Genomic DNA, 21,402 nt, shown 5'->3' with positions numbered 1-21,402 from the left:
TTTAAAAGTGGCTTTCAACTCTATTGCACATTATCAAATTACAGTCTTTCTCTTCTAATAAATCGGATAGCGCGGACGCAGGAGCATTACGCCATCCATGTTGGGTAAACCGAAGTGCGCCCAATCACGGCACTTGCAGATATTGGGGGCAATCGTGGGGGATTGCGCCATCGAGAGGCTCAGCAGACAAGGACACGATTAAGCGTAATTAAAAACGAACCAAAAGACAAGCTTAATAGTTTAAAATGACCGTCCGATAGGTGGATAATCGTTCACGACTGTCATCGCGCCAAGCTCATTCGTATATGCGGCTATCAATCTCTCCAGCGGATCCAACGGTGGTGAATCGTCAATACGACACAGCTTCCCAATTCAGCCCAGCACAAACGAACAGTTCGGATGAAAACCAACAGGCCTAGCCGGCGTAAACATCTGGATTGGAAAATACACTTCGATGATCGCTCAGGGGAGAGAAACCCCCATCTTATCCGGTTGGCGGAGAATAACGATCCGCCGGGATAATCCGCGCGGATGTAACTGTACACGGTAATTGACCTAATCAATATGAAACGTCCGTCCTCCAAAAAAAGATAATGGATAAGCTCAAGGTTAAAGAATTAAGCTTATTGGTTAGAGCGGCTGCTAGACACGGAGAAATTCCCTCTCTAAAATGACGGTGGATCTCATCGAATGTTGCAACGTTGTTTAAATACCTAGTTCAACGCCCAGGTAAATTGTGAATGCTTCGGTATCGACAATCTCATCGTTCATCATGAAGTTCCAGACCCTCCTCACCGTGGCCTCGGCCAACCTCGTCCTCGCAAACGACCTCCTCGCCAAGACCGCCGACTCATGGATCCGCAACAACCAAGAAACCCAGCGCGCATACTGGTACGGCCGCGCAGTCGTCTACGAGGGCATCGAAGCGACCGTCGAGTTGACCAAGAACAAGACTCTGCTCGCCTGGTACCGTGACCAGATGGACGATGTCGTATCGCCCAACGGCACCATCATCAACTATGACTTGACCAAGTACTCGCTCGACAATTACCGCATCGGTATGAACTTGCTGTACTGGTATAAGCAGACTGGTGAGGAGAAGTACAAGGTTGCTGCGGATTTCATTCGCGATAGAATCAACCAACATCCTAGGACTCCTACTGGTGGGTTCTGGCATCGCTCGCCGACGTACCCGGATCAGATGTGGTTGGATGGCATTTTCATGTGCGATAGCTTCTACGCTGAGTGGACTGCTGAGTTCGATGCTAAGAACACTACTGCCTGGGATGACATTGTTCTTCAGTGGGATAAGATCCAGGAAGTCACCATTGACAAGGAGACCGGTCTTCCGGTCCACGGCTTCGACGAGAGCAAGACCGCTGTCTGGGCTGACCCCGAGACCGGTGCTTCACCTATCGTTTGGTCCCGTGCCGTCGGCTGGTACATCTGGTCCCTCATCGAGGTTCTCGACGTCTTCCCCAAGTCTCACCCCGGCTACAAGCGTCTCGTCACTTACTACAAGGATCTCTCGTCCGCTCTTCTCCGCGCCCAGGGCCATGAGTCTCACCTCTGGGAACTCGTCATGAACAAGGAGTACGAGGGTGTCGAGGGTAACTACGTTGAGAGCTCTGCCTCCGCCATGTTCACCTACGGCTGGCTCGCTGGTCTTCGACGCGGTCTTCTCGATGAGAAGACGTACACCAAGCCCGCTAAGCAGGCGTACAAGCGACTCATTCGGGACTTTGTCACCAACAACAACAACGGAACCATTACCTGGGAGGGAACCGTCGAGGTTGGATCGTTGAACAGTGATGCTTCTTTCGAGGTAAGTTTGTCTCTCTTGTGATTTTATGGATTTAGCTGACTGTTGTAGTATTACACTGAGGTTCCTGTTGTTCCTAACGATACACGCGGTATGGGACCTTTCATGATGGCTATTTATGAGTGGGAGCGTCGCAGCAAATAGGCGTATGAATAATCTTATAGAGGTTAGACTATAGATTGAGATAGAGTTGATGATCGATAACCTTTAGTGTACATATTTAATTCAAGTGCTCTGCAGCACGTACATTTACTCACTTAACGTTCCGATTTCACCGTGATTTTACTGTCTTGATCCTGCATGAGTCTTGTGTCTGCATGAGTGTCATTATGAGCTGGTGGCGCGTATTTGGCTAGCGCGTGATCGCTGAGGCTTGAATGGATACGCGACGGATTGGCATAAGCCCGTTTATTTCCGGAGACAGAAGAAAAGTTACGATTGGCTCGCTGCCGTTTTCGCTATTAGACTCCGATTCCATTCCATACAGAATCTTGATGCTGTCACATGTCACTGACGAGCATAATATGATTTTTTGATTCTCAGATTTCAGACGGGACACGAGAATTGGTTCTGATGTTAGAATGTTGAGCGATGCCATTAGCTCATTTGCTATCAATTGCAGACTCACATCGCATCTACCCATAGAAAAGAAGGAAGGGATGAGTTAACCGATTTCTCTTCCGTAACCTTTTGATATGTAGTGAGTATTGAGTTATCATAAAAGACAGAATCAATCTCATTCCGACGATTACACATTCCAGCCTTCTCAAAATTACGTCATGGCCCGCATCCGTCCTACGTCATGTCTCCCCGTCATCTTTCAGCCTCGTATATCTGAATCCACCTCAACAACAGCAACAACACAATCTCACCAAATCATCATTCACAATGGCAGAAGTCGCAGCAGGTGTCATCGCAGTCGAGCAAGTCGTTTCAACCGGCCTTGAAGTCGGTGCCGCAGCGACTGTAGCTCGCCCTACGCAGCCGCTCACTGCAGTCTTGAGCCAAATCGCTACAACTCCGAAAGAGGATAATTCGTATGTTTTCCCCACGGCACGTCCATGAATGATGCTAACGGGAATAGTTTATCGCTTGCGAGATCTCACCATAGCGTCAGTGTCATCGATGGCAGAGCTTACATCTTTGGCGGTAAAAAAGATGACGGTCAACTTTGCAACAACGACATCCACGCTGTATCCATCGGCGATCATCAAGGCGACGGTGAATACGCGTGCTATCCCGCAGTAGGCGACGAAGGCCAAATCCCCTCCCCGCGCATCAATCACGCCTCTTGCACGCGTCGCGGCACGCTCATCATCCACGGCGGCCAAAACAGCGAAGACGAACCCGTCGACGATGAATTCACCCTTTGGGAATGGGAACCCAAAGCCGCGCGATGGTCTTCAATAACCGCTGCTGGGAAAGCACCTCAATCCCGCGACGGACACCAGATCTTCTACGATGTCAAGAAGGATAGTCTTATTCTTCACGGCGGGTATGAGAATGACCAGCGTACAAAGACAACGTGGTTGTTTGACTTTACAACGCGCCTGTGGCATCCTTTGCCTGATGCGCCTGCTGAGCCTTTGGCGGCGCAGTTTGTTGAAGGGACGCTGTACTCTATTAGTGCAGAGTCTGATGTTCATGGGTCGGTGCACTACATCAAGCCTGGTTCAATCCAGGATGAATCTCTCGACACGCTACCAGAGTGGACAACCGTCGATTTCCCCTCCAACCCTCTCGTCCCCGGCCCTCGTCCCCGCGTCGGTAGCGCTTTGATCCCCGTAACAACCGGCCACGGGCGCCGCTACCTACTCTACCTCCTCGGCAGCCGACAAGACGCATCAATCTCCAGCGATAAAGCCTACACTGAAGAACATCCTTTCTACTCCGACATGTGGACATTGCAACTTCCCTCCGATGGGTATAGTGCTACACGAGTCAAAGATGCTATTCGCGAGACGATCCCGGGTGTTCAGTCGGGTGCGTTTAGTTGGCATGAGCTTGAGATTGCGCCGGCGGAGATGACGCAGGAGGCGGGCAAGGTGCACCCGGGACCGAGGGGGTTCTTTGGAGCTGATGGGTGTTTAGATGGGAAGGGGGTGCTCCTGTGGGGAGGTATTAATGCGAAGGGGGAGACTGAGGCTGATGGATGGTTGTTGAAGATCTCTTAGAGGCCATAATGTTAGTGTATTAAAAGGACGAAGACAAGGCAAACAACAAGGGATACGGGCAGATTAGTCAACGGATGTAACTTATAACAGGAAATAAAAGGCATTATATCTAAAAACAATTAAAATATGGTATTTTGGAGAACATCCTCACATTGTCTGAAGTCATATCAACGACTTAGGAATGACTGCATTATGCAGTCAACTCAACCAATGACGTATTACCTTAGTCATCACAAAACTCATCATGAGACTCTTGGTGGCCAGACTTTCAACCTTCATCGTCTTATCCATCGAAAAAACACTACAACATCAACAGAATGAAGCGCGCTCTGATTACATCAAGTCTCCGGGCGAATGCGACAAGAAGTGCCTTTCATACAATCGCTCCACGCGCTTCGCCAAACGCACCCAACGCCGCGAAACCTCAGCCAAGTCAAGCTCAACCAAGAACGACAGATGAGCCAAGTAAAGAAGCGTCGACGACAAAGATGGCGCCTCGAAAAAAGACCAGTGCGGAACTTGATCAGGAACTGAGGGAGAAGCTGGAGGGTATGTCTGGTGATGGAGGAGGCGCGGGAGTAGAGTATGAGAATGGCAGGGCGGAGGGATTGAAGAGAGGCGTCAAGTCGAATATGTTTCGGGTGATATGATTGTTGGAAGTCTACTCCTTCTTATTCCCATACAGTATTTTCGGGCTCCTATCAGCAAGATATCTACGGCCAAAACATTTTTGTTCTTGTTCTGTGAATACGAATCCAATTCATCCTGTTCGCAAATGTAACGTGACATCTGCTGGCATGATTTACTAGTGAGACTGGCTGTCCATGGACGCCCATCTGAATACGCTTTAATACGAACCCAGCTAATCGATTTCATGACTCTTCGCTGAGTATTCATAGTACAGTAGATGAATAAGCTAATACGAGACGGATGATATTCACAGGGTTCAAACGGCTAACCGGCTCTCAAACAGTCTTGGCCAGACATGCTCACGATTCATTGGCCATTTCAATCCAAAAAATACACGATGAATCCTTCGGCGAAGGCACAGAGCAGCTAACGCTCAATTCTTGAACCCCATTCGCTGGGTTTTATCGTCCCCTGCTTCTAATTTCCAGACCCATTCTTCAACCAATCATCGTCTCTGCCGGCTAAGTTCAATCAGGGGCTTTAATGCCTTACTTTAATCCGCGATATTCGCTGCGGTTTTCTCGTAAATCACCAATATCGACAAAATGGCTCGTCTATCTAACATATTGATGCTTCTTGGCGTCTTGGGCAGCTTTGCGGCTGCTCAGAGGTATGATCAGGAGAAGCAGAACAAGGATGCAACCTGCAACGTGAGTCAAGCTTTAAACTGGTACTAATGATACTAATGCTGTTGCAGAATAACTGCTTCTTTAAATACTTCACCAATAAGTGCAATGCCGATAATCCAGCGTGTGTCTGTACACTGAAAGACATGCGCGAGAAGTTCTTCTGCTGCATTGCCGAGAACTGCGCGGATAACGTTCTACCAGGTAAAGTCTCCCCATCAATTGACAGAACTATGGCTGATTTGTGGAGCAGAGCAAATTGAGAGATCTTCGAATGATTGCGATGCACATGGCATTCCTTTCACTTTCGACGCTGAAGCTGTTTGTGGAATTAAATTGCCTGTGTCATCTGAGACGGTTTCTGTTTCGGCGACTATCTCGGAAGCTACTACTGTTACCAAGGCGAAGGCTTCTGAGACTGTGACTACGACTGATGAGAATACGACTGTGGCGACGACTACGGCTACGGGTACTGAGAGTTCAGCGGCGAGTCAGATTACGTCGGGGGCTGAGGCTACTGTCACGGATAACAGCGCTTCGAGAGCGAAGGGCATGGTTGCGGCGGCGGCTATTGCGCTTGGTGTATTTATCTAATATCTTGTCATATCCGTGTCGTGTTCATTGAGGTTTGTTTCGTAATTGAATCGATATTACTGCCATGCCTATCCTATAGGCGATCGTCCGTGCCATAATAACGATATGATGACCATGAGAGATCACCAGTTCAGATTAGCGTATGATTTATACCGTGAATCTATGTGAGATTGGCTAAAGGTATATACATGAATGAAACGATGGCGAGAAGCCGTCTCTGTCTAGAACATGAGAAGCCCAGCGCTAATAGAATGCTCTGATCTAAGGCTCAGATGGCTGAGGCTGAGCCGCAAGCTGAACCGGCGTGAGATTAAGCCCGTTTAATCCCAGAATAAGCCCATACCCAGAAGACCCAGGATACAGGCCTCTCGCATCACAGGTAAGCATGTCCCGATCGTAATAACAGAACTTGCCCTGGACCTGACAATCAAGCTGGCCAGAAGTGCCGAGCTCACAATCAATGGGTGCGTATCGAAAGTCGGGCTCGTGAGGTGAGCAGTCAACAATGTCGCCGTACTGTTGACCCGTTCGGAATTATGCGCACAGGAGTTGGTTCCCGTTGACGAGCTTGCCGCGGCCGTTGACGACGAATGTGCCGGTGGTGTAGTTGGAGTTGGGGTTGTTGAAGTAGACTGAGCCGCCGAGGGGGGTTCGCACTTTGAGAGGACCGCTGGTGTCGACACCTTGGTTGGGGTAGTGTTTCGAGATACGCCAGTGCTGTAGGTCATAGGAGATGCCGAGAAAACAGTTGATGGGAACATACATGAGAACACAAAGTGACCATGGATGTAGCAAATACTAGTTTGGCCAACACGGTCGCAATTCCACTACTTGGGATTAATTAAGACGCTGCATATAACTGGGAAGAGAACCTCGCCAGCTGACTTGGATTATCTGCAATTACGTGCCTTTAGGGTCTGGTGCATTATCTCATGGCTATTTTATCGATTCATGGTAACCGCCATAGTTGCAACAAAGAACATTCTCGGTGATCGTGATAATGGACCTGCTGTCCAAGGCTGTCGATGTTTACGGCGGATCTGTTTACTACGGTGACGAGTTTCAAAGTAGTGTAGGTATATTTATTATTGCCACTTACCCAAGTCCGTTTAAGTGAGAAACCTTTGGCTTAATTGTTTCGCTTGCCGTAATCGGCTGCCTGTTCACAGGTCATAGAGCTATGGTACGCTCAGAGGTGAACAGACATCTTAGTAGGCTGCAATAAAGATCAAGACTTGCCAGCGGAACTGGGAAACCCAGGCTGGTGTTCGTTCGGACATATTCTATAGGGACGAATGGGCCAGCTGGCGCTGGCACTGGCATCTCATCTACCAGCAACCCCATCAGCATCGCAAGATATCGACATCCATCGCTAATCTCTATCGTCCTTGTCAACTCTACCACGAAGCTAAGATAGCTCATACTCGCGAAAGCCTTTCACTGTCCTTCATTAAGTTCGTATGTGTCATCAACCTCGACAAGTCTTTCCTTCTGACGGTGTGACAGTATAGTCTTGCCAAAGTCAACGAACGCCGTGTCAATCATCAATCCAGTACATTAAGGCAAGACAGACTTTGTGTTCTTCCTTCGCAATATCCGAATCCGGCAGATCTCTTGGGACTGGAAACACTCACCAGGCTGAAGACGGAACCAGTATCAAAATGGAACGAGGATTTGACAGCGAGTATTTCGATCAAGGTTTGGCCGCATATTTCTCTGGTCAAGTTAATCCCGATCTGCTACAGGTCGGCTTCGCTGAGAATGAGGCAAGCCCTGCTGTCAAGGCAGAGCCCTCATCACCGGATACCATGGCGGTACCTGAATCACCTCGATCTCCGTCGCTTTACGACATTCAACCCTTCTACGCCGCACCCGTCATCACCCCGCCACAACCGGCGCCTGAAGAGATGGAGCGGCCAATCCCGTCTCGCCAGCCTTCACCTCGAACCAGCCCCCAGCGAAACCCCCTCAGAAGTCCCCTCAACGGTCGCGGCACCCGCCGCAATCTTCAGTTCTTCATTAACCGCGGTAGCCAGCGACGCGCGATTGGTCAGGCTCAATTATCCCGTCGACATCGAATGCAAGAGCAGCAATTCGAGCTGCGGCGGCATCAGCGTCATGTAAACGAGCTCCAACGACAGCATGAGCAGCGCCTGCAAGACGAGGAGAACGCGCCTTGCAACAGCATGCCTGTGTCGCGGAAGCGTAGGTACCATGGTGCGCCGCGGTATATTGAGAGATTCAGCTTTCGAGATGAAGAGGAACGTGGTCGTCTGAGCCCATATGACTTCTACTAAGGTACCCCCGGAGCATGTTGATTGGTTGGCGATTCCCACCAGACTACCCTTTACGGTGAAGTGTAAAGACACAACGAGTATTTTTGGCGTAAGCCACACTGAGTAGAAAGGTTCCTGAGAGGACAGAGGAAATCCTTTGTTAACATTGGAGTAAGTACACAATATTGCTGATGGATTTTGTAGGAGAAAGAATTGTTGAGCATTGAGGATCTCGTGTTCGTCAGACGGGGCTGTACTGGTTTGGCACTAGGAACGTTACGGGAATGTCATGTCTTTGTCAGAAACGGTCAATGAGTCACGAGATAATGTTTTGATCGAACATGAATGAGACCAGAATAATCGCTTTTCAAATTGCTATGCAATGCGACACTTTTGAGCAACCTATAATCGGTTGGCAATCTCCTCCAACAACTGCAACTCCTCCTGCATGAGGAACAAATGCTGCGGCAACACCAAGTTCCCACCAGGCTTCATAATAATCTCCCTCCCATCATGCCTCTCATGCCTCTCCGAATCACTCTCATCCGTTCTCTGCCCCTTCTCCTCATCAACACTCTCCCTCTGCCCTTCTGTCTTGATCCCCTTCAAGTCCTCCGGCGTCCACCAATAAACAGGATAAGCGCGCTGGATGTTATTAACCAATAGCGCAACACCAAACATTATCGTGCAGTTGAATAACACAACGGGAATGAAGAACCAGCCGAGATCGAGAAGGCGGTTGTCGACGACTGCGAGAAGGCCGGTTGCGCCGGCGGGGGGATGAATTGTTTTTGTTAGGGCCATTATGGACGTCACGGTCGCGCAGGATATGGCGCCGCCGAGCCACTGGATGGAGTGGAAGTTTGAGCTGAGGAGGAAGAGCTTTCCTATGCTGACGCCTATTGTGGCGGCGATGATTTGGCCGCCGAAGAAGTTTCGTGGCTGGGCGAGGGGAGATTCGATGGCGTAGAATTCGAGAACAGCGCCAGCGCCCTGCAAAGCATTAGTATCAACCCAGAACACGTCAGGATGACGCAGAACGTACAAATGATCCAACGATAATAGGAGCGCCTCTCTCGACAAAAGAGGGAATGCGCTCCGACGCCAATTCAATCACCGAAAGGGCGAGAAATATTCCGATAAATGCCCATATCACCGGAACAATTGTCCCAATGCTCTTTGGTTTATCGCGTCGGTATCCAAAGATGTATGCGACAGGATACGGAATATGTTGCCATGGCGGCGATGGAATATATGGATTGACGTATCGATCGATATCGAAAATCCACGATGTCGGGTTGAGACGCGACATGAGATCTGAGATGATCTGAGATGAAAAGTCCGGGGTAATCAGGTGATGTATGAGATTCAATGATGAAAGAGGGAAAATGGGTCGAAAATGAAATGAAACGTCGAATTAGTAATGATGTCGTTTTAATGCGTCAATGTTTGTCCCAGCTCTGTTCAATGAATGTCTGACGATACCCTCAAGGAAATGAACAATGAATCAGTGCAGGCCAGCGCCCTTATACCACTGCCCTAAGCCGCGGAGATGCACTAAATGACAACATAGCCTTCCATAATTCCGAAAAACACCAGAACCAGCGGCAAAAGCACAGGCAAAGCAAGTGAGTAATACAAGGCCGTTTGAGCCGGGCTCGTTTTCATTGGCATCTTCGCGAGACGATTTCGTAACAGAAATTCAATGCTGGACGGTTAACTGTGGGTCGTTTCCCCATAGTTTCCTATTCCGGTTGGACAGCTTTGCTCACGGGGTTTGTTCGGTGTTGCACGTTCCGAAACTATGACATAATGAATTAGTTTGGCTGGTATTATTTATCCCTTTGATTACCGAGGGAAGAATTTGATCTTGTGAATGATTAATGGTGGATATGCGATCGGATACGCCGAGATCAAGATCTGTTGAATAATCACTGTTGAAGGAACAGAATCGTTTTATTTTTTTTTATTTTTTTTTGGCACTGCTGTGAATCGATGAGCGTCGCGATTGAATACCTACGAATTACCGAACATTGCCTGTACATCCGGGTTACCCGTCAGAACATACCCGCCGAGGAGATGCAGGTACAATTTCGGCCTGTCACATCTTGAGATGTTCCAATTGCGAAAAGGATCTCAAGATTTGGATCTCGGGAATACGATGCGATGCGGAACTGCCGGATGATGTGCGTGCGACTGAATACGGTGCCATTCACGCGATGCGATGCGTCGCGACCTGAGTACAAATATGCGGAACACCTGCTTCAGTTGGCTCAGATACAGTCTTGTTGGCGAGGGGCAGATGCTACGTCCATTTACTGTGCAGGAAAAATTAATGCGACGCGACGACATTGCGATGGACATGCCATTGATGCGGCACGTAGCCGAACGCGACGCGACATTCGTAGTTCACATAGGTCTTGGTTGGGGCAGACATCAATATGCATCACCAACGCGACATGGAAGTAAGCGCATAACTTGCGATCGAGAATGATGGGCAGCTCATATGCTTGTTCAAAAGCCACCAAGGCCAAGCAACCTGTCAAAGACTCAGATACTATTACGACGAGCGAGCTTCCAAGTACTACATATGCGCATGTTGAAAGACTCTGAAGAAGCAGACATCACTTCAATGAACCCAATGCAATGCGCAATAGTATGAAAGAACAGAATCATGAATTTGCATAACTAAAAAGCTAAGGTCTACCAACACTTCATACTCCAGCAAGAGCTCGAGATAGCCAGAGTACAAACCCCTCGTCAGAGTCTATTTATTCTTGACGATCTCAAAACCCTTCATAGTATCAAGCGCCTCACGAATCTCAATCTTGTACGCAGGAATACCACCAGAGTAGCAAACAGGCTCGTAGATCTTGCCAGGGATAGAGCCGCCCATGTATCTATTCACATCATCAGCGAATGGTCATTCAATCTGTAGTGGGAAGTTGACTCACGTGGAACGAGTAGTAGGGAAGAGAGTCCTGTTGTTAAGCTCGACGATGTGCTTCTTCCATTCCTCACCGGCCTTCTTCTCGGGGTTGATGTACTTGATGTTGTTGTTCTTGATCTTGTCGATGCAATCGACGATCCAGCGGCCTTGGACTGCGACGGATGTAGCTGGGGACTGTTAGCGAGGAAGATATGACTGCTGACAGAGGACTTACGGCCGTTGCTGAGAAGAGTTGGGCCGTGGGGACCGTAGATATGGAACATGTTGGGATAGCCGGGGGTCGTGACGCCGAGGTAGGTCTATACACGTTAGAGGTGATGTGAAGGTTTTGGAGGAGATACATACCGTCGCACCAGTCTTCCATTCCTTCTCAAGTTCAGCGCCCTCAATGCTCTGAAGACCAAGCTGCGTCATCACTAAAATCATTAGCATACTCAAACCTCTCTCGGAAAACCGTACTCACCACCAGTGACAACATCCTATACGCGTTAGCATGAGTCCATCATCCAAGAACCGCAGAATGACTTACAAATCCAGTCGCAACAGCAATGACGTCAAATTCATGATGCGTCCCATCCTCGAGCGTAATACCCGTCTCAGTAAACTCTTTGATCGCATTGTTCTTGATATCAACAACATCCACATTCTCCCTGTTGAACTGCTCATAGTAATCATACTCGAGACACGGTCGCTTGATACCAAAGTAATGCGGCATGTTATCCACAGTCGGCGCAAGAAGATCTCGCTTCTTAGGATCACCGATCCTGTTGCGCGTCTTCTTAGCCCAGAACTTGTAAGACTCCTTGTTCGCCTCAGCGTTGAACAAGTTATCCTTGTAAACAGCGACCCAGTATCTGAAACCGCCATCCTTCCAGACCTGCTCGTACAGAGCCTCGCGGTCTTCGGGGGTGTCGTCAAAGGTGTTCTTCTCGTACCAGTCGTAGTGGAAGCCAGCAAAGTTCTCCTCGCGGTAGCGGAAGAGCTCGGGGTAGAACTTCTTGCTTTGGTTTTGTTCTTCGGCGGAGGGGTACTTGCGGCGCATGGGGACGGCGAGGTTGGGGGTTCGTTGGAAGACCTTGAGATGGCCGGCTTCGGGACCCCAGGCTTGGGTGATCTGGACGCCTGATGCGCCGGTGCCGATGATGGCGCAGCGCTTGTTGGTGACGTCGACCTTTTCGTCCGGCCAGAAGGAGGAGTGATGGATGATGCCCTTGAACTTGTCCATGCCGGGCCAGTCGGGGATGTATCGACGAGCAGCCTATGAGGTTAGTCTCAAGTCACCATTGATGATTGTAGGTAGACTTACAAAGCCAGTTCCTAGGACGAGATACTTGGCCTTGGCGACGCGACCATCAGCGGTGCGGATATGCCAGCGACCACTCTCAGTATCAAACTTGCCGCCTACAACAACAGTGTTGAAAGCGATATCCTTCTTGACGCCAATGACCTTGTCAACATGGTCAAAGTAAGCGCGAAGATCAGCATAGGTAGGATAATTGCAAGGCCAAGTCCAGGTATCGTAAACCTCGGGCCAGCTGAATTCGTATTCAGGGACTTCGGAGTCGACACCAGCACCAGGGTAGCAATTCCATCGCCAAGTGCCCTATTCCGTCAGCCTTCAATGCTTAGGTTGGCAGTTAGTTACTTACTCCAGTATCGTTGCCGGCTTCGTAAACAACAGTCTTGTAGCCGCGATCACGGAGGGTCTTGAGCATGAAGATACCAGCAAAGCCAGCACCGACGACAAGAGCGTCTACTTCGAGATTATCGGCATAGACACCTTGATCGCCATGATGCTCGACGGAGTAATCCGTAAGCTCAGTGTTGAACTTCTTGTGAACTGGAATTTGCTCGCCCATTGTAAAAGTATAGTTAATAACAGAGTAATGCTTAAGATGAAAAGACTTGCTTGTGATGCGAATGTTTTACTTTACAGGAAACACAACCAGTTTATAAACATTATTCTTCGTATGCAGTTGGCCCTGCATACCTCATCAAATCGAAACACCTGCATCTCTGTGAAACTCTACAGTAGCATCATGTGAAAGACCGGCCTCCGTTCCGCCCTGCGTAACTGCGTACCCGCATCCGCCTCGCCACAACTCAATGCCAGCTCCGTCATGCAATACTACCGAACGAGACACAGCGAGGTTACAGCACATTGTGTTCCCCGCATGTTCTACCCCGGATCGAACCCCACGGGGCCTCGGACGCCATCAACTGCCGAGCGCACGCGGCGCCGCATCCTCAGTAAGTCGAGATGCTTGTTAAGCTGGAGCGGGTTTTGCTGTTTTACCCCTCGTCTGTGCACTCGTATCTGCGGGTGCGGGTCCGCAAGCTTGGGGAAAGGATCTACACTAGAATCCTTGGTGTTTTTGGTCAAAAGAACTCAGTTAGATTGCGCAAGGGCGGGGTTCGACAGAATAGAGTAAGGTGCTGTATGCGGGTGTATCCTGTCATATGACTTAATAACCTTTGTGAGCTGGTCGGACCATGGTTTCACAAGCCAAGGCTACACTATCATGGAATTAAGCGCATTGCGACTAGCAGTATAAATAGATAGCTTCACTAGGGTATTGCAGACAGTTCTGTAACAATTGATCAACCCATTCAAATCTCAGATTATACGTGTACTGCCCAACATGCCTATCAATGCCCAAGCGACATCCAAGTTGCGCAGCATAATCGACGATGCATGCGCCGACCAAAAGACCGGTATTCCCGGTACTACGGTCGTACTGGTCGACAAATCCGGTGAGATATTCGCTCATTCAGCGGGCACGCGCGGTGTCGGGACCAATGAGCCCATGACGCTGGATAACATCTTCTGGATCGCTTCGTGCACCAAGATGCTTGCTGGTGTTGCGTGCATGCAGCTCGTGGAACAGGGAAAGCTGAAACTCGATGATGGCGAACATCTTGAGAATCTTGTGCCTGAGCTCAAGAGTTTGAAGGTCTTGAAGCCTGATGGGAGCTTTGAGGAGAAGAAGAACCTGATTACACTGCGAATGCTATTGACGCATACTGCGGGCTTTGGATATACGTTTTTTAATGAGCGGTTGAGGGACTGGAGTCATCCTGCTGGTATCGATGAGTTTTCTGGTCGCATTGAGGATATCGTCAAGCTTCCTCTTCTGTTCCAACCCGGCGAAGGCTGGGAATACGGCGTAAGTTCGCTTTCTATCTCATTCAACCTCAACTAACGTCTCAGGTCGGAATTGACTGGGCTGGCATCGCGCTTGAACGAGCCAGCGGTCTGCGTCTCAACGATTATCTCCAGAAGAACGTCTTTCAGCCTCTGGGCATCAAAAACATGTCCATGCTTCCCGGTAAAGATATGCGCGCCAAACTAGCTCACATGCATCAGCGAGACGCAGACGGTACACTGCGAACGCGTGACCATCTCCAGCGTCTTCCTCTAGTGACCGACAATGCGAGTGAAATCGCTTCAATCTTCCATAGCGGCGGCGCGGGAATGTTTGCGCAGCCCCAAGAATACGGCAGTAAGTGAACACGCTTGACATATTGTGCGGGTGAACGGATGCTGATTTCAACAGAGGTTCTTACTGTTCTGCTCAACGGCGGAACATGTCCCAAGACCGGCGCTCAAATACTCAAGAAAGAAACAGTCGATCTCATGCTAAGCAACAGCATCGAGAAATTCCCTAACTTCAGCCGTCAGCCCATCCCAGCTGCCAAACCAGATCTGACCAACCCAATCGGCGAGCTATACCCCGTCGATGGAAATCCACCCCAGGTACGACGCTCCCCCGCATTTCAGCAGACACTATTTTACTAACCATTGGACCGCAGGGCTGGGGATTGACTTTCATGCTCACCAATGGAGGTTTCTCAGGGCGATCAAAGAGCACGGTTCAGTGGGCTGGTCTAGCTAATCTCTGGTGGTGGGCTGATCGCGAGCATGGCGTTGGGGGTATTGTTTGTACGCAGATTCTGCCGTTTGCTGATGCCAAGGTCTTGGGGCTCTGGGCGGCTGTTGAGACTGAGATTTACAAGGCTGTTCTGTAGATGAGATGAGATCTGAGCTTGCAAGGATTATAGGTAGTTGAGTCAGAATGAGAGAGTCAGTTGAGACATTGCGGCGTAGCCCGTTCAAAACTTCACAGCCTCAATGCTTCGCGTAAAGTTACACATTGACCTCGATATTGGAAGAGTCTAGAAACTCTGCTCATCTCGATCTACACAGTGAAATCATTAAAAATGAGGCTGCTGCTAGTCGTAAGCCAGCATTTCCCAGGGGTCCCCCTCCCTCCAAACCAACATAAACTTTGATTGGCTGCACTAAACCAAAACAGCAAAGAACGCGGGGAAACAAACGCTCGGATCAGGTGGGAATCCGGGGGTCCGGAGGGTACGGGGAGGGGTTATATCTGCAAGGGAGGGGAGAGCTTTAACCCGAGTTCGCCCACTTTTGGCATCAGTGCAATTTTCCACGCTACTATCTTGCTCCAAGACCCCTAAATCGACATCATCATTACAGATTCGTGACAGCCATGAAGAGAACGCAATATGCCTGCGATCAGTGTAGGAAGTCAAAGAGGGGCTGCGACGCTCCGCCATTGGAGATTCCGAGAAATATGGACCCTCTCCGTGATGGCAAGATGATTGTAGGCGAGAAGCGTGAGTGCCCCCGCCTGAGCAGTCTCTAATAGCGCTGACAAATGGCGTAGCACCTCTAGCTCAATCATCGCCGTGTTCGTACTGTACCAAGACTCATAAAAAGTGTACCATGAACTGGGCGTGGACTCAGATTCAGATTTCTTATGCTCTTGCTGCGGCTGCGCGGGGAGAACCAGGTATTGAATGTATTGTCCCCTCGAGACGGGATTCAACTTCTACACGACGAGAATCGACATCAACGGAAAACACGCGCGATACACCGAATTCTATAATCCCGGATGATAGCAGTTTTGATGCCCAATCAGCAGCACAATCTTTTGTTTTGCAATCACTCCCTCCCGTGCCGGTCTTTTCAGAAATCGACACGAGTCTAGACGTTCCCTCATTTCTCGACAATTCACTCGATGCGCTACCATTTGACTTTGTGCCTGAACAAACCGAGTCTGTTGACTCTAATTTCTACGGCATTCAATTCAAGGATCTCACTGCGCCGGAGGAACCGTTGAGTGAGCCCTGGGAATTCTTCAAAGACTCGACAATGCCGCCTGAACTTCAATTCGACGCTGCATCCATGTCGCAGTTCCCCACCGTTAGTCCTACGGAACCAGCGCAGTCTCTCATCGCCGTCAGTCCGAATAATGAGAAAGACTGGAGAAGAACGAAACGGCGTCGTGTGTCGACTGCATGGAGCGATACACAGAGCAGTTCGTTATCGTCGTTCACTATGGATCAATCGATGATGACAAAGTCCAACAACCTGATGATCTCGACGAATCTTTTACAGATTTATCACGATGTGCTGGAACATAATTTATCGTGTTGGTTGAATGAAGTTACGTGTCCATTCGGTCGGCAGCAGAAGACCGTGTCTCAACCAGGGAATCTTGCAGAATGGGGATCTTCATGGACGAATCGAGTTCTGCGACGCACCATGAACCTCGATCGTGTAGCTCAATCAACGCAATTAATTCATATGACCCGCCAACAGGATTCAGCGTCTGCCAAGGCTCTTCATCTCTGTATCATGGCTTTCGCGACGCAATGGGCTCAAAGTTCACGACGACACAGAGAACGATATCCCTCACTTGATAACATCGCAGAGGAGAACCCACTGAACGAGTACATGGACGATTTCAAGGAGGAATTTGATCGACACCTTCAACGCAATATCTGGGATCAAGCACGACGTGCTCTTGACGACGTCGCAGACGTTGAGTCCTACCGCGTCGTCTGCGCCGAGATGATCTTCGGTCTTACGCAAAAACCTCTTGATCCCGAGGACACAGAGCACAGCGATGTAGATACATCAGGTTGTTTCGAAGACGTATACGACATGCAGTCCGTCGCCGACGAAATCGCCAGCATCATCGAAAACGACGGTCCGCCAATCTTCATGGAACGTGCGGCCCGAAAAATGCACACTTTAAAATACCGGTACGACGCTGAGCGAAAAGGTCTCACCAAAGGCCGCAAGCGCGCCAACCTCGTGGCATCAATGAGCAGCGAAGACGCCGGGACCGTGAGTTTGTTATACTGGTTGACTGTCATGTTTGATACGGTCAGTTCGACGATGAGTGAGCGACCGCTTGTTGTGGTGGATGCGAATAGTCAGCATGATGATGCGCGTGGTGATACGGATTGGAATGTTCCGCTGTTTATTCAGGATAGCCTTGAGAAGCCGAGGCAGAATGTCCATTGGCCTTGTTCGTATGAAGAGGCTGCTGAGGCGGTTACGAGATCTGCACCGGTTAAGGTGTTGATGTTTCGACATGTCGCATATTTGCAGAATTTATTGAGGCAGGGAGAATCTGGGGAGAAGGTTGAGGAGTTTATTGAACGCTCTGCAAGGGTTTATCGATACTGGAACACGACATAGTAAGTCCGCACTACCTCTGACTATTATCCTTGTACTAATTTGTTCAGTGGCACATTCTTCCGAGAACTTCTTCAGAACTACAACTCCATCCCAGGGCGCATCCAAAGCTGGTTCATCTGCATCTGCGCCCACTGGAATCTCGGCGTCCTCCTTCTCGCCGATCTAATCCACCACATCGACGAAAACGCCCTCGGCCTTCCCGCCCCGAGCCAATCCCGCTCCAACTGCAAATGGGTGATGCGGATCCGCGAGCGCAGCGCCCGAGAGCTATCCGACCTAGCGCGCGTGACCGCCCCGGACAACAGCACCTTTATCGTGCCAACGCTCTCAGAATTTCATCACGCTATTAACCAGTGCATGATACTCACTGAACCGTGGACTGTTATTCTGATACGGGCGTTTTCAAAGGCGGCGAATTATTGGATGGGCGAGGTTAATGAGCTGTTGCAGGTTGATAGGGCGGGGGAGGAGTTGGAGGAGAGGTTGGGGAGGGGGGAGGAGTGTATCAGGATCTTGTGGATTTTGGGGAAGAAGAGTGATATTGCGAGGAGGTGTGCTGAGACGTTGAGTAGGGCCAAGACGAGGCTGCCGGTTTGATGGAGTTGGTGTGAATTTGATGCTATACCAGAATTGGGCTTGGTGGGGTAAACGTATGCAGATCACAGGCGTTACAGGCAATGTCGGATATTAATCAAGGCATAGGTCATGAATGAAATTGATATTCTTCGTACAATGCCCTAAAAACTACAATTATCTATCTCTAATTGACACAGCGACGTTGAAGACTCGATAAGCTTCAACGTTGAAAACATAACCCGACCAAGCCTGACCAATCCGTGCTATGAATTGCACGAATTGAGCTCTAATTGGCGCACCGTTTTTCAACCAATTAAAGCTAAAGCCCGGTTCCGTGGTCTAGTTGGTTATGGCATCTCGTTAACACCGAGAAGGTCCCCGGTTCGATCCCGGGCGGAACCACGTTTTTTGCCTATCGTTCAGCACAATCTGGCGACGACAGCTGCTTTCCGTGAAGCATAATACTGTTTTGCAGCACTCAATTGAATTTTCGCTTCACGTGTTGCGATCATTATCGTCGAAAGTTATTTCAGGTAATAAAGTTTCACACCAAGACTCTTCATTTTTGACGTAATTCATTGGAGGGCAAATCAATTTGAGTTTGTCGCGTATCTCAATCTTGGAATCTTGAGGTCTGTACCTGCATTTATTGCGTTGCAATAGCCGATATAGAATAACATCAGTAAGTACAGGCTACATCTACCAATTCATTCATTATTCACTCCCCAATGACGATTCACTCACCAGAACTGTTAAACCCAATCCTCCAGGGTAAACCCCACGAAGATCGCTCACGTGTCTTCCCCAGATTTCCCCACGCTCCTCAATCCCGTCCCGTCTAATTGGTCCACTCCCCATACCAGATCAACAGCTCGGTATCTCATCCGCGGAACTTGAACAGGCAAACCTCGGTCCAAACATAGCTTAAATAGATCAAAAAACCTACCAATCTAATTGCCAAGCCCCTCCAATATCCAATCTCACCTTGTATTCAGCAAAAATGGCGTTTTATCCTCCCTCTTGGGTCCCTAACCTGCCCGGTACTGTTTGCGCCCCGCTCTGCAAGGAGGAGTACTAATGCGAATAGATATACCGGATTCAATCAGTGTAGCAGACTTTATCAATACCGAAAAAGCAGGAAGAAAAAACTTTGAGAAGTCGAAGAGGCCGTATACATGCGGTGTAACGGGAAAGTCGCGGACTGCAGAAGAGGTTGCACAGCGTGTTGATTTCCTTGCACGCGGGCTAGCGAAAACTGTCGGGTTTGATCCTCACGATGGAACAGCTTGGGATAGAGTCGTGGCGATTTACGCTCTTAACACGGTAAATCCACCAGTCTTACGAGAATTTCACAGCTCTAATGGCTTGTTTAGATTGATTACATCCCCGTTACACACGCCATCCACCGTGTAGACGGCATCGTCACGCCTGCTAGTTCAGCGCACTCAGCTTCTGAACTCGAACATCAACTTCGATCATCTGGTGCTAAAGCACTATTCACATGCGCTCCTCTTCTCAGCACTGCTATCAAAGCAGCTTCCGCCGTTGGAATTTCCGAAAAACATATTTTCTTGCTTCCGTTGCCTGAGACTCCCTCTGAAGAACCCTTCAAAACAATTGAAGATCTCATCAAAGAGGGTAAGAATCTTGCGCCTTTGAATGTACCAGCTTGGACGCCAGGGCAGGGAAAACGACAAGTCGCGTATCTGTGCTACTCAAGCGGCACATCAGGTCTTCCCGTACGTATACCATATTCTTATGTGTTCTGTCTAACAAGCCTAGAAAGCCGTTATGATCTCTCACTACAACGTTATCGCATGTACCCTCATGATCCATACCTTCGAGTCCATAACACGCGCCCAAGATAACATCGACACGCAAGTAGCTCTCGGTCTTTTACCCTTCAGCCATATCTACGGCCTTGTCGTGATCGCCCATATAGCACAGTATCGCGGCGATGAGATCATCGTCCTGCAGCGCTTTCAACTCGATCAACTTCTAGCCGCTATTGAGAAATTCCGCATTGAGCAGCTTAGCGTCGTACCGCCGATCATTGTGCAGATTCTGAGTAACCAGGATAAATGCCAGAAATACAATCTCGACTCTGTGAGACTTGTATTCTCGGGTGCTGCGCCGTTGGGAGGTGAGACGATTCAGAAATTACTCGAGTTATATCCAAAATGGAGAATCAGCCAAGGCTACGGTAGGTTCATTCACTGCCACCACTATCCCTTCAAAACTAATGGACCAGGTTTAACGGAGGCTTCGCCATCGGTCTTTCACACAAGCGAAGCAGATCCCGTCCTCGGCTCATCAGGCTCTCTCCTCCCCGGCGCAAAAGTCAAGATCATCGACCAGCACGGATCTGAAGTCACAGCCTACGAAACACCAGGCGAATTATACGTCCAAGCGCCGAATGTAGTGCTGGGATATCTTCATAATGAGAAGGCTAACGCAGAGACGTTTGTATACCGTGATGATGGGCGGTGGTTGAGGACAGGCGATGAAGTGCTTGTGCGGAAGTCCCCACGCGGAAACGACCATTTCTTTATCGTTGATCGAATCAAGGAGCTTATAAAAGTCAAGGTAAGCGCCCCGAACCCTTGCTCAAAAGTATTGCTAATTCTTTAGGGCCATCAAGTTGCTCCCGCAGAACTTGAAGCGCATCTCCTTGACCATCCTTACGTAGATGACTGCGCAGTCATAGGCATTGTCGACGAGCGCGCAGGCGAAGTCCCATTAGCATTTATTGTAAAGAGTAAGAAAACGAATGGTTTGAAGGAGGAGGATGTTGCAAAGGCTGTTTGTGAGCATGTTGAGAGCCATAAGGCGCGGCACAAATGGTTGAAGGGCGGTGTTAGGGTTATGGATGTCATTCCTAAGAGTCCGAGTGGGAAGATTCTGAGGAGGGTTCTGAAGGCGCAGATCAAGGCGGAGAAACCTGTCGCGAAGCTTTGAGTTTCGCATCAATTGGGACTTTGAGTTTCTACCCTTTGGTCGTTGATAGAGAAACGTTTCATACTGTCGGCAGTTGAACGCTGGTCCCGTCAGCAGTGGGGAAGCTTCAGTGCATCTTCCCTGGAGCAGCACCAACTAGACTACGTGCTGCTTCAAGTGTTAGCCATAATACCTCGCGACTTAAAGAAATAGACGGTTTTCTAGCTCAATGATGGCATC

At 49.3% G+C, this 21,402-nt stretch overlaps 11 protein-coding genes and 1 non-coding gene across 12 annotated transcripts; 9 read left to right on the top strand and 3 right to left on the bottom strand.

Moving 5' to 3' along the window:
* The first annotated feature begins 764 nt into the window (after positions 1-764).
* FOBCDRAFT_162812 (Six-hairpin glycosidase-like protein) lies at positions 765-2,032 on the top strand. The gene is made up of 2 exons (XM_031187315.3): positions 765-1,825; positions 1,874-2,032. Exons 1-2 carry the CDS (start codon positions 773-775, stop codon positions 1,964-1,966), a joined length of 1,146 nt encoding a protein of 381 aa, XP_031038450.2. The 5' UTR covers positions 765-772; the 3' UTR covers positions 1,967-2,032.
* A 600-nt stretch (positions 2,033-2,632) lies between these two features.
* Positions 2,633-4,147, top strand: FOBCDRAFT_184412 (uncharacterized protein). The gene is made up of 2 exons (XM_031187316.3): positions 2,633-2,859; positions 2,907-4,147. The coding sequence occupies exons 1-2, from the start codon at positions 2,711-2,713 to the stop codon at positions 3,994-3,996; spliced, it is 1,239 nt and encodes a 412-aa protein (XP_031038451.3). The 5' UTR covers positions 2,633-2,710; the 3' UTR covers positions 3,997-4,147.
* A 110-nt stretch (positions 4,148-4,257) lies between these two features.
* Positions 4,258-4,761, top strand: FOBCDRAFT_225064 (uncharacterized protein; the record flags this gene model as incomplete). The annotated part of the gene is made up of 1 exon (XM_059609682.1): positions 4,258-4,761. A coding segment is annotated over exon 1 (328 nt), but the record flags the coding sequence as incomplete, so codon positions are not given.
* Positions 4,762-5,231: 470 nt separating this feature from the next.
* Positions 5,232-5,959, top strand: FOBCDRAFT_261595 (uncharacterized protein; the record flags this gene model as incomplete). The annotated part of the gene is made up of 3 exons (XM_031187318.3): positions 5,232-5,336; positions 5,384-5,516; positions 5,566-5,959. The coding sequence occupies 3 exons, from the start codon at positions 5,232-5,234 to the stop codon at positions 5,904-5,906; spliced, it is 579 nt and encodes a 192-aa protein (XP_031038453.2). The 3' UTR covers positions 5,907-5,959.
* Positions 5,960-6,167: 208 nt separating this feature from the next.
* On the bottom strand, positions 6,168-6,671 carry FOBCDRAFT_275122 (uncharacterized protein; the record flags this gene model as incomplete). Its single annotated transcript, XM_059611497.1, has 2 exons — positions 6,168-6,422; positions 6,471-6,671. The coding sequence occupies 2 exons, from the start codon at positions 6,669-6,671 to the stop codon at positions 6,168-6,170; spliced, it is 456 nt and encodes a 151-aa protein (XP_059467329.1).
* Positions 6,672-7,567: 896 nt separating this feature from the next.
* On the top strand, positions 7,568-8,203 carry FOBCDRAFT_275121 (uncharacterized protein; the record flags this gene model as incomplete). Its single annotated transcript, XM_031187320.2, has 1 exon — positions 7,568-8,203. The coding sequence occupies one exon, from the start codon at positions 7,568-7,570 to the stop codon at positions 8,201-8,203; it is 636 nt and encodes a 211-aa protein (XP_031038455.2).
* A 325-nt stretch (positions 8,204-8,528) lies between these two features.
* FOBCDRAFT_225061 (HPP family-domain-containing protein) lies at positions 8,529-9,726 on the bottom strand. Its single transcript, XM_031187321.3, has 2 exons — positions 9,228-9,726; positions 8,529-9,175 (listed from the first exon to the last, which is right to left on the bottom strand). Exons 1-2 carry the CDS (start codon positions 9,492-9,494, stop codon positions 8,585-8,587), a joined length of 858 nt encoding a protein of 285 aa, XP_031038456.2. The 5' UTR covers positions 9,495-9,726; the 3' UTR covers positions 8,529-8,584.
* Positions 9,727-10,841: 1,115 nt separating this feature from the next.
* FOBCDRAFT_225059 (uncharacterized protein) lies at positions 10,842-13,085 on the bottom strand. Its single transcript, XM_031187322.3, has 8 exons — positions 12,782-13,085; positions 12,439-12,735; positions 11,662-12,390; positions 11,596-11,611; positions 11,478-11,548; positions 11,347-11,431; positions 11,137-11,299; positions 10,842-11,082 (listed from the first exon to the last, which is right to left on the bottom strand). Exons 1-8 carry the CDS (start codon positions 12,989-12,991, stop codon positions 10,950-10,952), a joined length of 1,704 nt encoding a protein of 567 aa, XP_031038457.1. The 5' UTR covers positions 12,992-13,085; the 3' UTR covers positions 10,842-10,949.
* A 642-nt stretch (positions 13,086-13,727) lies between these two features.
* Positions 13,728-15,249, top strand: FOBCDRAFT_320255 (beta-lactamase/transpeptidase-like protein). Its single transcript, XM_031187323.3, has 4 exons — positions 13,728-14,299; positions 14,344-14,635; positions 14,690-14,889; positions 14,946-15,249. Exons 1-4 carry the CDS (start codon positions 13,775-13,777, stop codon positions 15,159-15,161), a joined length of 1,233 nt encoding a protein of 410 aa, XP_031038458.2. The 5' UTR covers positions 13,728-13,774; the 3' UTR covers positions 15,162-15,249.
* A 345-nt stretch (positions 15,250-15,594) lies between these two features.
* On the top strand, positions 15,595-18,375 carry FOBCDRAFT_320254 (uncharacterized protein). Its single transcript, XM_031187324.3, has 3 exons — positions 15,595-15,773; positions 15,824-17,648; positions 17,697-18,375. Exons 1-3 carry the CDS (start codon positions 15,647-15,649, stop codon positions 18,244-18,246), a joined length of 2,502 nt encoding a protein of 833 aa, XP_031038459.2. The 5' UTR covers positions 15,595-15,646; the 3' UTR covers positions 18,247-18,375.
* A 178-nt stretch (positions 18,376-18,553) lies between these two features.
* Positions 18,554-18,627, top strand: FOBCDRAFT_t161. The gene has a single exon. It is a non-coding gene; the product is annotated as a tRNA-Val (tRNA).
* A 582-nt stretch (positions 18,628-19,209) lies between these two features.
* FOBCDRAFT_320253 (uncharacterized protein) lies at positions 19,210-21,392 on the top strand. Its single transcript, XM_031187325.3, has 6 exons — positions 19,210-19,265; positions 19,313-19,548; positions 19,599-19,964; positions 20,008-20,428; positions 20,477-20,811; positions 20,857-21,392. The coding sequence occupies exons 1-6, from the start codon at positions 19,226-19,228 to the stop codon at positions 21,181-21,183; spliced, it is 1,725 nt and encodes a 574-aa protein (XP_031038460.2). The 5' UTR covers positions 19,210-19,225; the 3' UTR covers positions 21,184-21,392.
* Positions 21,393-21,402: the final 10 nt, after the last annotated feature.

Source organism: Fusarium oxysporum, chromosome VI (genome assembly GCF_013085055.1).
Source record: "Fusarium oxysporum Fo47 chromosome VI, complete sequence".
Taxonomy (NCBI): domain Eukaryota; kingdom Fungi; phylum Ascomycota; class Sordariomycetes; order Hypocreales; family Nectriaceae; genus Fusarium; species Fusarium oxysporum.
This window is presented reverse-complemented; position numbering and strand designations above follow the sequence as displayed.

Coding starts and splice junctions, on each gene's coding strand:
- FOBCDRAFT_184412 (XM_031187316.3), top strand. CDS start 2,711: ATGGCAGAAGTCGCAGCAGGTGTCATCGCAGTCGAGCAAGTCGTTTCA. Junction 2,860..2,906: donor ACTCCGAAAGAGGATAATTC/GTATGTTTTCCC, acceptor TAACGGGAATAG/TTTATCGCTTGCGAGATCTC.
- FOBCDRAFT_225059 (XM_031187322.3), bottom strand. CDS start 12,991: ATGGGCGAGCAAATTCCAGTTCACAAGAAGTTCAACACTGAGCTTACG. Junction 11,300..11,346: donor AACTCTTCTCAGCAACGGCC/GTAAGTCCTCTG, acceptor AACAGTCCCCAG/CTACATCCGTCGCAGTCCAA. Junction 11,083..11,136: donor TTCCCTACTACTCGTTCCAC/GTGAGTCAACTT, acceptor TGATGTGAATAG/ATACATGGGCGGCTCTATCC.
- FOBCDRAFT_320255 (XM_031187323.3), top strand. CDS start 13,775: ATGCCTATCAATGCCCAAGCGACATCCAAGTTGCGCAGCATAATCGAC. Junction 14,300..14,343: donor GCGAAGGCTGGGAATACGGC/GTAAGTTCGCTT, acceptor CTAACGTCTCAG/GTCGGAATTGACTGGGCTGG. Junction 14,636..14,689: donor GCAGCCCCAAGAATACGGCA/GTAAGTGAACAC, acceptor TGATTTCAACAG/AGGTTCTTACTGTTCTGCTC.
- FOBCDRAFT_320254 (XM_031187324.3), top strand. CDS start 15,647: ATGAAGAGAACGCAATATGCCTGCGATCAGTGTAGGAAGTCAAAGAGG. Junction 15,774..15,823: donor GATGATTGTAGGCGAGAAGC/GTGAGTGCCCCC, acceptor CAAATGGCGTAG/CACCTCTAGCTCAATCATCG. Junction 17,649..17,696: donor CGATACTGGAACACGACATA/GTAAGTCCGCAC, acceptor TAATTTGTTCAG/TGGCACATTCTTCCGAGAAC.
- FOBCDRAFT_320253 (XM_031187325.3), top strand. CDS start 19,226: ATGGCGTTTTATCCTCCCTCTTGGGTCCCTAACCTGCCCG. Junction 19,549..19,598: donor CGATTTACGCTCTTAACACG/GTAAATCCACCA, acceptor TGGCTTGTTTAG/ATTGATTACATCCCCGTTAC. Junction 20,429..20,476: donor GAGAATCAGCCAAGGCTACG/GTAGGTTCATTC, acceptor CTAATGGACCAG/GTTTAACGGAGGCTTCGCCA.
- FOBCDRAFT_162812 (XM_031187315.3), top strand. CDS start 773: ATGAAGTTCCAGACCCTCCTCACCGTGGCCTCGGCCAACCTCGTCCTC. Junction 1,826..1,873: donor ACAGTGATGCTTCTTTCGAG/GTAAGTTTGTCT, acceptor TGACTGTTGTAG/TATTACACTGAGGTTCCTGT.
- FOBCDRAFT_225061 (XM_031187321.3), bottom strand. CDS start 9,494: ATGTCGCGTCTCAACCCGACATCGTGGATTTTCGATATCGATCGATAC. Junction 9,176..9,227: donor CTATTATCGTTGGATCATTT/GTACGTTCTGCG, acceptor AATGCTTTGCAG/GGCGCTGGCGCTGTTCTCGA.